The sequence below is a fragment of the Corvus hawaiiensis genome, chromosome 4 (assembly GCF_020740725.1).
Source record: "Corvus hawaiiensis isolate bCorHaw1 chromosome 4, bCorHaw1.pri.cur, whole genome shotgun sequence".
Taxonomy (NCBI): domain Eukaryota; kingdom Metazoa; phylum Chordata; class Aves; order Passeriformes; family Corvidae; genus Corvus; species Corvus hawaiiensis.
The window spans coordinates 30380922-30395737 of record NC_063216.1 but is presented as its reverse complement, the minus strand read 5'-3'; the positions used below and the strand labels follow the sequence as shown (position 1 = coordinate 30395737).

General features: G+C 51.5%; 1 protein-coding gene and 1 long non-coding RNA gene across 5 annotated transcripts; one reads left to right on the top strand and one right to left on the bottom strand.

Annotated features, from left to right (window-relative positions):
- Nucleotides 1-43: 43 nt before the first annotated feature.
- Nucleotides 44-6098, top strand: LOC125325020. The gene is made up of 3 exons (XR_007203172.1): nucleotides 44-323; nucleotides 4097-4250; nucleotides 4562-6098. It is a non-coding gene; the product is annotated as an uncharacterized LOC125325020 (long non-coding RNA).
- On the bottom strand, nucleotides 1832-14411 carry SEPTIN3 (septin 3). 4 transcript variants are annotated; one of them, XM_048301664.1, is made up of 10 exons: nucleotides 14176-14411; nucleotides 8829-9020; nucleotides 8446-8574; nucleotides 7622-7703; nucleotides 7116-7253; nucleotides 6633-6750; nucleotides 6094-6189; nucleotides 5159-5258; nucleotides 4643-4694; nucleotides 1832-3424 (listed from the first exon to the last, which is right to left on the bottom strand). In XM_048301664.1, the coding sequence occupies exons 1-10, from the start codon at nucleotides 14183-14185 to the stop codon at nucleotides 3289-3291; spliced, it is 1053 nt and encodes a 350-aa protein (XP_048157621.1). In that variant the 5' UTR covers nucleotides 14186-14411; the 3' UTR covers nucleotides 1832-3288. The 4 variants fall into 4 exon arrangements, with proteins under 4 accessions (XP_048157621.1, XP_048157622.1, XP_048157624.1 ...); XM_048301665.1 differs by having other exon boundaries at nucleotides 5159-5255; XM_048301667.1 differs by having other exon boundaries at nucleotides 14288-14411.
- Nucleotides 14412-14816: the final 405 nt, after the last annotated feature.

Genomic DNA, 14816 nt, shown 5'->3' with positions numbered 1-14816 from the left:
GCGGCGTTCCCGGCCGGCGGCGCGCGCGGGGCGGAAGTGAGAAGGAGCGAGGCGGAAGTGAGGCGGCGCTGGGTCGGTTTAATGGCGCCGGTGGCGGCGGGAACGCTACAAGTGGCGGCCCCGCCCGGCCCCGCGCCCCACGCCCGCCCCGCGCCGGGCCGCTCAACGAACCACAGACACTGGTGCCTACACGCAGCCCTGCTCGCTCCTGTGGCTCTCTCTGCTCGGTGCAACCACGCCTGTTCGCTGCCGTGGTTGCCTCAGTGGAAGTTGTCCAGGATTTGCCGTGCTTAGCAAAGTTGTTCTGGCGAACGGCTTATCTGGTGAGCAGTTTGTGAGCCTCCGAATGCGCTGAGTGGGCAGGTCTGATGTAAGGTTTAGACTCTTCCCCTCTGCAATATTACTCGGGATATCTCGGGGGAACAGCTGACTTGCTGTGCTCATCCTGGAACTCAGCTGGTGGCGCACGATTCAGGCTTTTCCCAGCTTATCCATTTACAGAGACTTCTTCCCAACAGCATCTCCCGTTGTTACGCCACGTGGGATTTTTTTGGATTTGCCATTTGTACACTTCCTTGTAGACACACAGGATGTTGGTAGGCTATTGGCATGAGCAGATGGCAGTGAGGAGTACCTGAGCTTTTCTCAGCAAGCTTTTACGGATCCTTTAGAAGTAGTCTATGATCCAACAAGAAATTACAGAGCAGGGCATAAAAATCACGTTATTACAAACAAATAAAAATTCCTAAACCTACAGGGCAAAACACACAGCTTTGTCCTTGAAATCCACATTACAGGCAAAGGAAAGTCTCTCTTCTGTTGCATGGGTCTGCTTTGCTTTCCTTAAGCAGGGCAGCATTGTCTCTCTCCGTCATAACCCTTGGCTGGGCCCAAAAGTCATAAAGATTACCATTCTGCAGCCCAGGGTGAAGACAATGGAACGTGGCTTCGTGTTTCAGTGCTGTGAAGAAGCAGAGCCCTGGTGGTGTCTCTGATGAGGTTTGATGTCCTTGGGCTGAGGAGGGCCAGTTGTGTGGCAGGGTGGGTGGCAGCGTGGCAGGATGGTTTCTGCAGGGTCCATGGTGTGGCTGCTGGCACCAGTGACAAGGCTCTTGTTCCCTGCAGGACTGAGGAGGCCTGCCGGGGGAAGGGGGGGCAAGGCGATACGCACACACTGCATACAGGAACAGCAGGGGCTGTGAACGTGGGTGGTGAAAGGACTGGGAAGGGCTGGGATGGCCCTCACATCCTAGTAGTGCTGAGAATGGCTGATTTGTGTAGACAGGTGGCAGTGAGAGTGAAGAGAACTTTGCTTTGCAGTTACAGCACCAGAGAAAGCCAGCAGATGGACATATGCTCTTGACAGTTTTGCTAAGGCTTGGAGAACCCTATTCCCGCCCCTGGCCCCCATACAGCCAACATCAAGTTTGACTTGAATCCTCCTCTGCTGCTCATTTGCTATTCCCTCTTCCTCCCTCCCATGCCAGCCTTTCCACCCCATCCAAACCCCCCGCACTTCCCCTTACTCGCAGTGCTGCCATGCCAGGCCATAGCATTCCACATGTGTGTTTAAAGTGTCCTGGTGGGAACAACCTCTGCCAGCCATGTGACATGCAGACACTGCCAAACTCAGTGTTTCTGGTCTTCTCCCCTCCTTCCTTCTGCCCACGCAGCCCTGACACTTTCAACCTCATCCAGGGATGTCCAGAAAACAGCTGACACACCAGCTAGACACAAACATGTAATCTTCAGTAAAGCTGTGCCTCTTTCTGCTCCTGGGTCTTTACCTTCCCTCCCCATCCCCTCCAGGGAAAGGCAAAATGACAGCTTCTCAACAGGACACAAAAGCACATTGTTAAGAAGGTATGAGAACTTGGGACAGGGAGGAAACAGCCTGGAGAAGAGGAATATTCAAGTACTTGGAGAAATGAAGGAGAGACTTAAAGGGTGAAGAACAGAGAAAGTTAGGTAGGGAAAGAAAGGAAGGAAGAAGGCTATGGAGGGCTAAAAGGGAATGAGGACAAAAGCACAGGAGTGGAGGAGGACACGGGACAGTAAGAGGGCAGAGGAACAGCACTGCTGCAGTAGCAAATGCAGCCATTTCAAGGAGGAGGGTGAGGAAGAGGTATCTTGGTATACCTCCTCAGTACCTCTTGTGCCCCCACCATCAGGGGAGACACCCTGGCCCGGTGCTTCTCAATCCATAGCTCTTTGCACTTCTCCGAGATCCTCAAGGCCCTATGCCAAGTGGAGCTGTCCCTGGGGGAGGTCCCAGCAGGGACCCCCTGTGGCATTGTCTTCCCTGTGCTCCCACAGCAGAGGGGCCAAGTTGTGGGGGGAAGGTTTGGCCAGGACCTGTTCAGTGCTGGTGGAGAGAGACCGCTGCAATGGGGGATTGCAGCCAGGGGATGGGGTGACCCCATGGGTTGGGGTGGCCCCAGCACAGCTTGGTCTGATCTGCACAGAGTCAAATGCCTGTGATACAAGCATGGCTTTTCACCTTAGTGCTGGGCAGGGCAAATGCACCCTCTGCAGCAGGAACATGTTATTTTCCTCTGGGTTTTGCTTCTTTTGGAAAATATATCTATTTTCCCCAAGTACTTTGATGCTTCTCAAATAGATGCTACAGGCCAAGAACGGAGTCTGTCTCCTCCCACCAGTCACTTGCTCTGAACCACAAAACATGTCAGTCTTCTTTCATCTATCCTGTTCCAAGCTGCCGTTTCCCCTTGGGAAGCCACAGCAAGAAAAAGGGATAAAATGCCAGGCCACCATGCCCTCAGACCAACCAGCTGCCTTTACACCCATGGAAGATCCAAGAGAAATCTCTGCTGACATCTCTTGAAACATGCATGCATCGACTCCACCATCTCTCCCAGAATCTCTCCTTGCCATGTCTCCAAGTGATAAAAACAGGACCACAGCATGCCCCACACCTCCCCCCTCCAAAATCCATGCCCCTAGAAATCCTTCCCCCCCAACACTATTTCCCCCAGGCAAGATACACAGCTGAGACACAGAAAAGAGAGAAGGGAAGCTGACGGACAGTCCACTGTGCAAAAAACAAACCAAGAACAGGGACACTTTGGGAAGGATGGGGAGATGCTCTTGTCCCTCTCCGGCACACAGGTAGGCACATGCACGCCCGCACGCACTCACACTTGCATCCTCTCACTCCCACGGAGGATGTGCCACATGCTTCAGAGACAGGCCCGTGGTAGAGTCAGGGGTAGCAGGGGTGGGTTGTCTATCCAGAGTCACTGGGTGACCGTGGAGGGGGAGGGTGTTTCACAGGTTACTTTCATGGTTCTCCTCTGTCTCCACAGTCATGGGGGGCAGCCCTCCATTGTCATTCAGCCGTTTGGCCCTGTAGGTCTCATAGTGGATGTTGTGGGTCACTTCTTTTAGGTCCTGAAGGTGGGTCCTGCAGGGGACAAAGTGGGTTGGGAAAGAGGATATGATAGTCAATATCAGCACAGTAAGTATTATCTGGTGATAATTTTATTCCCTGAAATAAATGGAAGATTTTTTCAGTCTGTCTAGCGAATTATTGTACCCCTCTTTCTGCATGGATAGCACGGGTGCCATCATACACAACTGAGAGCTGGAGCATCAGCATTTGAGAAGACGTAGGCAGGATGCAGGACATGGGCTGAAATTCCTGGCTGTGCTTGCCAGTGCCCTGCCTCTCTCGCACCTGTGCCACTGGCACAGCCACTGGCCATCCTGGTGTGTCAGAGCAGACCGGGACTTATCTGAAGCAGTGGTGAGACAAGGAAGCATCAGTGTATCAGGTTCCCTGCAGACCATAAGCTGCAGAACACAGCTGTGAGCATCATCACTGACCTCCACAGACAGCCTATGGACTTGGATTGTTACAGGCTTTGTGAAGATCATTTGGGCAGGATGGTTTTACTGAAAGACTTTGGAAAAGCACCTCTGCTGCAGAAGGTATTACAGAACAAAAAGAGGGAAGTAGGGTGATGTCAAAGCATTATACCTGGCTCAATAGCACCATACCCACAAGTGGAATGAGTCACAGGGCTCTGGTTTTGAACTGTGTTTCTGTTATTTTCTTTTTGTGTTATTTTTATAGGGAAGAGAGATGATCTTGGATCTACAGCTCTTCTACAGAGTCTTTACTGAGGCAACTTCATGAAACAGAGTAGAAATGAGACAGGACAATGAAAGCTAATGAAATACGAAGCTTTTCACTTCCAGCTCATATGTTCCAGCACATCCTCCAACATGTAAGGAAACCTGATCTCGGATGTGGTAGTGACCTCTTTATCACTGACCTATTGTCAGCAGCAAATAGAAATTTTTGTAACCTTAATTGGATTTTTTTTTTAACTCCCTTAATGGGAATTTTTGCAACCTTAATGGGGGTGGTAGTATCCCAGTTTTCTCCAGGCATCCAGCTCATACATGAAAACTAGCACCTACTTTACCAAATGATCATGTCACTAAGAGAGGCACTAGAGTATCTACCCCTTAACTCAATCCAACCCTACACCACATAAACTTTCACTGCCTGAAATTGACTTTATTTTCCTTTCAGTAGGGGCTATTTCACTCTGAGTGGATCTCAGGAAGACTCCCAGCTCATCAAGAGAAAATTGGTGCATGACCATGACCTTACCTGATGACAAAATCTCGGAGTAGGGCAAATTCACAGTGATTGAGGTTTTCCACTGAAAAGAAAGCAAGCAATCGTTACATTTGATTTTTTTCAACAGCCCCTTTGTGGTTATAGAGCATGGGAAAGTCACTGCCATGGGGGCAGGTTCCAAGTGGGTAGAGCTTGCATACTTCAGAAAGGACAGGCAGTTGTCTGAACGCCACGCTGTCAAGCATTGAGGAGACACCAAGAGGTGCTCATCAGTCACATAGGAATTTTCATTTGAAAACCAAGGCAACCTTGGGAGCTTAGCTTCACACACCGTGGTGTTCGGAGTGGCTCCACCTTCTGCCAGGTGGTGATAGTGGCACCATATTGACCATGGCAGTTCCCTTCTGGCACAGCTATTTGAGAATTCTCCTTTTGCTTGGTTTCAAACAGTTTGTCAAAAATGGGATGGGAAGGTTATCTGGACCCTTGTCTATTACTGTGATCTGCAGACATACTTTCAGCTCCTGTAAGCAAGAAGTTTTTTACCTTCAATGATTCCCCAAGGTGTTTTCCTGCCCAGGACTCTTTTGCCATTCACTTGGTACTCCTTGTCACTGCCCACTACTGCAAAGGGCATGCTTTCCTGCTGGGGAGAGACACATGGAAAGATCCATTGAACCTATTCCAGAGAGCAGCACCACCACGGTTCCCCATCCACCTTTCCTCCTCTCAGCTCAACAAACACAAGGCCTTCTCTGAGGGAAAAGATTCTACAGAGCAAAACTTCACTGGCTGTCCTTTTCACCCACCAGTGCTATCCCTAGAATTCTGGACCCTTGCTTTCCAGGTGTCCTTACACCCTAACAAGCTTAGTGGGTAGCTTGCAGCAGTGCCAAGGGCTCTGGAGCTGAGGCAGAGCTTTTCTGCACCTATCTCCAGCATTCCTCAGGAGGGGGATGACGAGGGGAAGAAGTACCTTAGCATAACCAGCAGAGGGTCTGTCAGCCCAGAGCTGCTCACATGGATAGTTTGAGGTGAGTATTTCTCACCAGATTTGTAGTTCTTCACAATAGAAAGAGAGGACTCAAATAATCCTTCCCCATAAGACACATGAACATTCAACAAGTTTAGTGGCTGAAATTGTACTGAGGAAACCCAGAATAGGAGTAGGGGTGCAGCTTTCCTGGGAAGTAGGACAGGAGGTGAGGCTATTGGGGACCCAGATATCTCTAAGCACAGGGAGAAACTATCTTTCCAGAGCACAGAGTGCAGGAGACTCTGCTATCCATAGGGTTGTGCAGATGTTCATAGGTTTACTCTATAGATATCCCTGGGCCTGGAAAGAGACTGCAATTACCACAGGAATGGAGATTAAAAAGCAGTTTATTTCTTATGTGTGAGGGCAATGATGCTGAAGTGTAGAACAAAATGTGGTGCCCTCCTCATACCCCCTTCCCCTCCCACAATAAAATGTTTCCTACCCTGATTTTGTCGTTCTCTGTTTTATCCTCCAAGTCCTCATCAAATTCTTTCTGGGGATAAAACTCGATCCCATTTACTTCTAGTTCCTTGCGCACCTAAGCAGAAAGACATTTTGGAGCACAAAGCAGCACAAACCTGAAGGGAAGGAAGTTGGCAAGGCCAGGCAAACACATCTGGGACATCCTTCCAGTGGGCAGAAGCTGGAGGGATTGTCCCAAGGAAGTGCACAGCAAAGCGAGGACACGGGGCAGCAATGATGAGTCTTTCTTCCCAACCTCGGTTACTTGTCTGGCTCTCCAGTTCCCGTGACAGAACATACCACGGGATGTCACAGGGATACACACATTTCTTCCTTCTCTAACAGATGCCCTCAGAGATATAAACAGCTGCATCTTTAGGACTTACCCACCAACCCAGCTCTGGACTCTGTGCACACCCTGGGGACTGCACTGCAATCCCAAGAAGAAGGATACCACTCATTTCTCCTGCCTCCAAGCCAGGGCAGGAAAGGATGCCATCCAGAAGAGGAGATACTCACTCTTTGTTTGAATTCAGTCTTTTCTTCCAAGGTCATGGTGTCAGCCTTAGCAATAACTGGGATGATGTTCACTACCTTGCTGAGATGTTTCATGAACTCCAGGTCCAGAGGCCGCAAGCTGCAGCCCAAGAAGGAACAAGATGGAAGGGGTCACTTTTTACCCTCCTCCCCTTTCATCCTAGTGACTGTCCCAGCATCAGGGCACCCGTGAACCTTCCCTTGTATATACCCTACTTGCTGCCCCCATGTTCTCGTCTCCTTCTTCCCATCCATACTGCCCACTCCCAAAAAACACAGTGGCATTTCTTCCGCTCTTGTAATCCTAGACCCTTTCAAGCCCCACAGCACCCAAAGTTAAGCTAAACAGTGGCCAGCCCTGCTGGCAGGATCCCCGGATCCATGTCTGAGATGCAGCAGTGTAGGGTATGTATCTGGCACAGAGGTACCAAGGGTTGGAGGAAGGATGAGGGACTGTGTACATACGAGTGGCCCGTAGGGGAGATGAAGTAGAGGCAGCAGTGCACACGTGTGTCTGGAATTCGTTTCTTCCTTGCAATATTCACCTCCTCTTTCAAAAATTTTTCGTATTGCTCGTTGATGTATTTCTCAATAGGCTCCCAGCTGTTGAGGTGGGAGAGAGAGATGAATAGACAGGTACAAATCTCCTCATGTTCCTGCCTACAGTGTTCCCAGCTCTGACAGCAACAAAGCAGTCTCAGGCATTAAAAAAAGTCCACCTCAAGCATCTCACCATCAGCACAGATGATTAAGAGTTTCTGTAACTGGGCACAGAAATAAGCACTCACCATGTAATATGTGCATACCCCCAAGCACACACATGGTTTCACAGTCCCACGGCCCCATTATCAGCCCCTGGAGTGCAATAGGATCCCAGATGCTTTCACGGGCCAAGCAGATGACAGTCACTCATATACCATCTTAACTCCAGCCCTTTCTGGGACACAAGGCCTTGGCCTTGTAAAACTTACCAGTTCTCATTGTTGATCTGGTCCCCAAATCCTGGTGTGTCAATCACTGTCAGCTTCATTTTGACACCACCTTCTTCAATGACTGGGTGAGAAATTGCAAACAATCATTCTCCTCCCTGAGGACCTGCTCTATCATGAAACATGTCTCTGTGTGCCACAAGGGAACAAGAGAGCTCTGCCATCATCCCTACCCAGCAAAGCATTAGGGTTTTAGACCAGGCTGGGTCACGCATGCCTCAACAGTTATGACCCTCATTTGCATGTCTGACCCCAAATTTTGGTAACATCTACACGAAAGCCACTTTATACCACTCTGCCACAGGAAAATGGATTTGTGCTCAGTCTGTAGCCCAGAGGTAGTACTACCTTAACACAACTTCTCCTCCCCTCTAACGCATCATCCTGAATCTGAGATGATGCTCATTACACTGCACCACTGTAGGAGTTGTGCTGATACTTTGCCATAAGGAGCTGTGCGCTACCAGGCTTGGGATGGGACCCAACAATGCAATTTGTACAGATTATTAAATGTAACTGCAGGTGAAAATGACTTACAGCAAGGTTTAATCCACAAGTGCAGACTAATGTCTTAGGTGATGAAATCTGTCTATTTTTCTACCCCTCACTTTTGGCTGTGGCATCAGGGACACTGATGTTTAAGAAAAGCCTTGTCTGTCTCTGAGGCCATCTAAAACTGTCCTTTAGCTTCCAATGGAGAAAGGGCTGCCTAATACCAAAGAACTATTTGCGTAGACTGCTGGGATTTTCTGCAAGACTGTGCTGAAGCATCAGCATTGCTTCCACCCCAGCAGCCTGGCTCTTACCATGCCCAATGGCTTTGATCTCCACTGTCTTGGGGATCTTCTCCTCCCGGTTCCAGCCTGAAGATTTGCGGCTCACCTGGGATTTGAAGAGGGTGTTTACCAATGTTGACTTTCCCAGTCCGCTCTGACCTGAGGATTGCAGAGAGGAAGCTTGTGACATCTGCCACAGCCTGGTGATGACAGCGGGCCCGGGGAACAGAGCAAGGCTGGCAGGGGAAGGGAAGGGGCTGTAGGTGTCTCCTTGCCTTATGCAGGCTCTATTTTCCCTCAGAGCAAGTGCTGTCTGCTCCCTCACACCCTCCCTGCAGGGCTCACTCTCCCACCTGGCCTCAGGGGACAGTCCCTGGCCATGGTTCCCAGTTCCTCAGCTGGTCTCTGCCTACCTACAACCATGATGTTGAAGTCGAAACCTGTCTTCATGGTTTTCTTGCGCATCTGCTCAATGATGGTGTCAATACCGATGTAGCCCAGCAAGCTGGCGTTGATGCCCATGGGTTTCATTGGCACGACTGGTTTTTGTCGTGGCTCTGGGACCAGCTCAGACATGGCTGCTTCGTTTTTGCTCTCCACTGGTCCTGCGTGGGGGCAAAGATTGAAAAATCATTGAGGTGTAACAACAACCTCCCTGCTGACCTGTCACAGGGGCTGAGGGCAGCTTTGAGCAGCCTTTTCAAGGGGTGTTGAGGATAACTGAATGTCAAGATTTTAGTGGTAAGGCTCATCATGGAGGAACATCTACTAGAGTTTCCAGCACACTCTTCTATGTACCACTCCAGACACGGAGGTGAAGTGGGGTTCACTGAGAATGCAGCGTATTGATGGCTACCTCCAAACAGCAGGAGCAGGGGCAGCGAGGCTGGCTGGGCTGATAATCAGGTGCCCAAAGCTCCATGTGTGTCTCCTTGTTTTTGTCTCCGGGTTCTCAACAGGATCCTTGTGTTTTGCCCCTCCAAGTTCCCCATAAAATTTGCGATGGAACAGACTTTAAAAAATTATGTGTCAAGTCCTGGCATTGAAACAGAGTTTGGGATGTACCATGAGGACTTGCAAGCTTGGCCCTTGCCAGGGGTGGCTGCATTACTGGCTGTGGTGCACAGGCTGAGTTCCTCAGAGGAAGGCAGTGGTGGAAGTGAAAGCATGGCCATAATCTCTGTGCTTGCCTCTCACCTGTAGACCAATGGTTGTTGTCATACTGAAAAACTAATCATCATGATCACAAAATTAATTATCTGCATCCTTCTCTTGTCATCTCTGCCTCCTCACTTCTTCCATGTAGAACAATTGGGTAAAAAGAAAGCCCTGAGGGCTTTCCAGCCTCCCTGACCCTTTCTTGGGTGATGGCACATATTGCTTGGGGCAAGCCTCACCCATTTGTCTCTGTCTCATTAGTGAGTAGCTCCCACCCGATGGGAGGTTGGGAGAGGACAGGGCATGGAAGAAAAGCCCTAATTGGTGGGGAATGGAGGCATGAGGGATGAATCTGGGAAGGAAGATGAAGGGGATAGGAATCAAATACCTTTCATATACAAGCCAGCTGCAAACTAGAGTTTCTCCCACTCTAATTACTCTACTCCCCCATGCTTTGTCTCATTAGAGGGTTATTTTTCCAGGACAGAGACAGAATGCATTTTTGCTTGGTAAGTACTTCATTTGTTTTGGATGCCACTTCAGTTCAAGTATCTCACAATAAATTATCCCTTTCCATCATTTTGGCAGAGTTTTCTCTCCACTTAGCAGAATCCACTGGCAGCAGAAAAGGACATGAGCAGCCAGGGAGGTGACTGCCATTTGGTGGGTGACACATGCCCCTCTTTGCAAGGAAAATGACTCAGAAGTCACTGGGCTAGGGACACTGATGCCACCAATCTGGGGTCCCTGTGACAGCTTAGTCAAGAGAGGCAGCGACAGGCTGGGAAGAGATCAGAGAGATTTTGTTCAAGGACAGGGTTAGGCTGCAGCAGGCTCCATGGCTGAATGAGGACGCTGCCTGGCACTCCCACATCAAAGCTCTGGTGCTGACACAAGGGCTGCTCTACACAGTGAAGATTTTACATTTTATATTAGCTGTAATATTCCACTATCATGTGCTAAGGAAAGACCTTGTGGAAGGGCCACCCTTGGCAGGGAGAAGGGTGCCTCCACTCAGCTCCTTTCCACTGCTTGGGAAGTCTTTTATATTAAATTGGGAGAAGGATCTTTCCTCTGCATGAGAGGATGGTGGCACAGCCACTCATGCACAGCACTGTGGGTAACATCTGAAGCTCTCGTACCACCTCTGTTCCACCATGCCCACACAGGAGAGGTCAGTGGGAGGATGGCCCCCCTCCTGCTCTTCCCACCGAGCGAGGGCACCCTGGGCTATCGTCATCCTCTCCTGAAGCAGTGAGCAGCACCCTGGGGGGGACCAGAGCACAAGATGGACCATTGGCTTGAGTCAGACTGGCAATTTGGAGCACCTCACGCTGCCGGGCAGCTGCTGGAGGAGGCAGGCTGCCGAGCCAAGTGCTTCTCAGCTGCAATCCTCTCTTACACCCATCACAACTAGTCTGTGCCTTTCCTGCTGACGAAGCATCCCTTGAGGCTCCTGTTGTCTTTCTTCAGTTTTATCAAAGCTAGTGCCAGCCAGGAAAGCCCATCTCTCTGGTACAGCACAGGGGGCCAGGCCAGCCTGTTCGCCTGCATCCTGCCCTTCACTCATCCTCTCCCAGGCTGCCCTCATCACCCGCATCATGGTTGTGTGGCTGTGCTGTGTCCCTTATGCTGCTGCAGCATTCTCCATATGCACAGCCCTGCTGGGGTCCTACCTAGCCCAAAGAGTGGGAGAAGAGAGAAACAAACAGGGAACGATGAGGGAATTAGGGACATGGGGCTGTGGCCCCAGTGAGGCACTTGGCTACTGCAGTAAACGGGGGCAAATAAACCCCAAAGGTGGAAAGAAACAGGTCAAGATGGGAAGGAAGCACAGCTGAGCAGCTGCATGGGATGGGTACAGGACATGGGCCATGTGGGCTGTGACCCTTTCACTGCCTGGGTGGTAGCTTGTCCTCAAGGAATCTGTTGCCCTCTCCTTTATTCTTTCAACCCTTGTTCTTACATAGGGAGGAGGAAGGAGGGAATTTGCTCTCAGTCTCAAGGCTCACTAAGAGGTTCATAGCTCATCCCTCAATCTCACCAAGGAAAGCCTTGCCCAGAGTCAGCAGATGTTGCTAACTGCTGTGGACATCACAATACATGACCATTCCTTTGCAAGCTTCCCTGCTGGAGCCAGGAGCTTGGAGTGACTGGTGAGATGTTTCAGATTCAGGTTCTTGGGCAGCTATAAAAACCCTGAGACCAGGAGAAAAGATCTCCAGAAGTCTCCTTAAATATATTTCCTGGATTTTATATCAGGACATTCAAGGTGTCAGGGTAAGCCACCTCCCTTTCTCCTCTAGGTCACTTGCCTTCCTCTCTGTGTGGGGTTCCTCCCATACAGCCTCAGGCAGGGAAGCCCCCATTTTGCAGAAATTTCCCAGGGGTTCATTTTTCTGCACATGATCTTCCACCTTTTGCCTCCCACAGATGAATTCAAGGAGCCAGCTGAGGAACAGCCTGCCAGGGAGTTAAGGGTGAGAAAAACCAGGACCAGAGCCGCAAGAGGCACCCTGAGACATGAAACATGCCTGCCTGCTCTCCTGGGAGTGGCTCTGTTTTATGTGCATTAAAGCTAATGCTGCTAGGAAGCCTCCTGAGCGCACTGAGTGGCTGGTCAGGGGTGGCATTTTGTGTCCTGGCCATGTCCCGTAGCCCTTGCAGCTGTCCCCTGTAATGAATGCACGAGAGGGCACTACAGTCAGTACAGCTGATAATGAATAGAGGGGTAGCCAAGGTTAACCACGTACATCTGCTGTTTGCAAGGCCGCCTTTTTCCCTGCTGCTTTGTTCTGTGTGCTAAGAGAAGCTAATTTAAGAGGGCCGTGGCTGGTGATACCCCACTGCTGCCCAGATCCTGTAGGAGGTGGCCTGGGCTGGGCTGGGCTGTCAGGGGATAATGTCTGGCTCACAGGAGATGCTCCATGTGACTCTGGACCAAGGAAAGGTTCAGCTTTTGGGGCAGGGACAGGCAGAACCGGAAGAGCGATGAGTGCCCAGAGAGGTCCCCATGGTCCCAGCTAGCTCCTGCTTCTGACACCAATTGATCCACCCCAAAACCTCTTCCTGCAGGGCCGACATATGTGGCCAGCAGCAGACACCACTACTGCAGCTCACCCTTCATGCTCTGACGTTCACAGGAGCTGTGTGGGGACAGAGGTGGCCCTGCTGGTCCCTTAGGGGCTCAGGTAGTGGGAACTAACATCTAGTATGTCTGGATAACCCAGATATAGTCGCATCCCCTCCCCCTGCCTTCCCATCCTTTGTCTGGGTGGCAAGAGGGAGGGAGAGCTGCAAACAGTGCTCACCACAACCCAGCTTCCAGCAAGGAAAAGCTATTTAACCCCCACATAACACATGGATGGCCTCACTGCAGTTCTCCTCCAGTGCAGCACAAGGTTGTCCCTCTGCAGCTCAAGGCAGTGATCCTCACACACATCTCACCCCAGCCTCTTCCATTCATGCAGTCCTGGACCCACAGTCCCACTCCCTGTAGACATGGAACAGGGAGGAGGGATGGGTTCAAAGCCTGAAGGTGGCTGGCAGAAGCAGGCCCTCAAAGGGTGATGCCAGGTTCTTAGGAAAGAAAGCAAGCAGCTGCTTCAGTAGTACAGCTTCCCTGGAACTCACCGGCATCAGGACCTGCTCCTTCCTTCAGAGCTGCAGAGGTGCTAGACGGCGCATCTCTCCACTGAAAAAATACCTTTCCCTCCTCAGTTCCCATGACCCCAGGCCATTTCTTTCAGCTGTGCAGGGCAATGGCTGAGCCCTGCCGGATGCACTGCCTGACCTCAGGGTACAGAACAGAACCATTCTTCTTACCAGATCTTTTTGCCTGGCTTGAAGATCATCCCAATCCTCTGGACTGCTGCAGCCTTCCCAACAGCAACCTTTCATCCCCTCAACACTCTGCAAAGGGCTTGGGCAAGAGCCCGGCTGCAGTGAAATCTAGGGCAGCCTGTGCCGAAGCCTCTCTGGAGATGCAGAAGCTGGAGGTGAAGGAGCTGGGCACATCCCCAGCCCAGCCACCATAGCCCCAGCCATGCCCTTGATGCTGCTCTCCAGCCGTACAATCCCTGTCCCATGTCCCAGTTCACCACCTGGGTGGCACAGCTGTATCGCAAGGTGAGAGGATGCTGAGCACCCCTGGAGCAGGGTACCCACACCACCACAGCTGCCTGTGCCCCTGCCCACATGCCTGCTGGCTCCTGTGCAGATGCCCAGAGAGCAGCACAGGACATCCCCACTGCCTGTCACTGGCAAGGGACAAGCCAGGTGCCGAGGACTTTGTGGGCACTCCCCAGCCCTGGGCCGGCTGGATTATCCCTTTCTTTCAGAACAGTGCCTGGCACTAGCTATTCCCCATCAGCACCACAACCAGCCCTGCTCCTTCTCCTTCATACAAGACTGCTGCCACCAAAAGGAAAAAACAGAGGAAAGACAAAGCCAGGACCGATTTCCCCCACTGCCCTCCGGGGTTATCCCTCCCCCCTGCCCAGAGCTGGGCAATGTGGGGGCACGGCGGAGGATGCCTGCGCAAAAAGCCCCAGCGGTGTCCCTCTGGCGTTGCCCAGCCCTGCCAAGCCCGGAGCATCCTACCTTTGAACATGAAGCTTCCTTTGTCTCCGAATCCTCTCCCAAAGGGGTGGGTCTCCCCCCACTTTTCTAGCCTGATGCTGATGAAGCAGCACGGTGGGCTACTTGCTTTTACCTTTGTCTTTCTTCCCTGTGTCCTCTTCTCCCCCCTCTCTCCTTCCCTTCCTTCTCCAGTGGCTATTTCAGCAGAGCGGGGATGCTGGTGCTGCTCCTGCTGCCATCGTCATGTGACCTGAATATTAAACATCTCCGCAAAATCTCCCCCCGCGCACCCTCTCCCGGCTCCATCCCAGGCCCCCGGCTCCATCCCAGGCCCCCGCCAGCCTCCCTGCCTTGCGGGGGGGGGGCATGGCCTCGGGGTCGGAGGGGCCGCTGCCGATGGGGCCCCCATGTCCTGGAGGGGCCCCCATTGCACACCCACACCCCACAGGCATTTTCTTGCCCTTTTCCCTCCCAATTCCCCAGCCTTTTCAGCACCTCTGCTTGTGTAGGGAGGGGCATATTTAACCCTTCACAGCTTAGCTCCGGCGAGGCTGACAAAGGGTGCTCTTTGCCCCTAGGTAATTCCTGGGATCAGCAGATTGCAAAATCTCCTTCTGCTTTCCCAGAGGGAGGAAATTGGGAATGTTTTGGTTCATCAAAAG

What these genes read in the sequence shown, in the direction of transcription:
- SEPTIN3 (XM_048301664.1), bottom strand. An exon ending in ATCTCCCCTACGGGCCACTC is followed by an intron (nt 6,751 to 7,115) that starts GTATGTACACAG and finishes CTTGGGCTGCAG; the next exon opens with CTTGCGGCCTCTGGACCTGG. An exon ending in CTCCGAGATTTTGTCATCAG is followed by an intron (nt 3,425 to 4,642) that starts GTAAGGTCATGG and finishes TGTCCCCTGCAG; the next exon opens with GACCCACCTTCAGGACCTAA.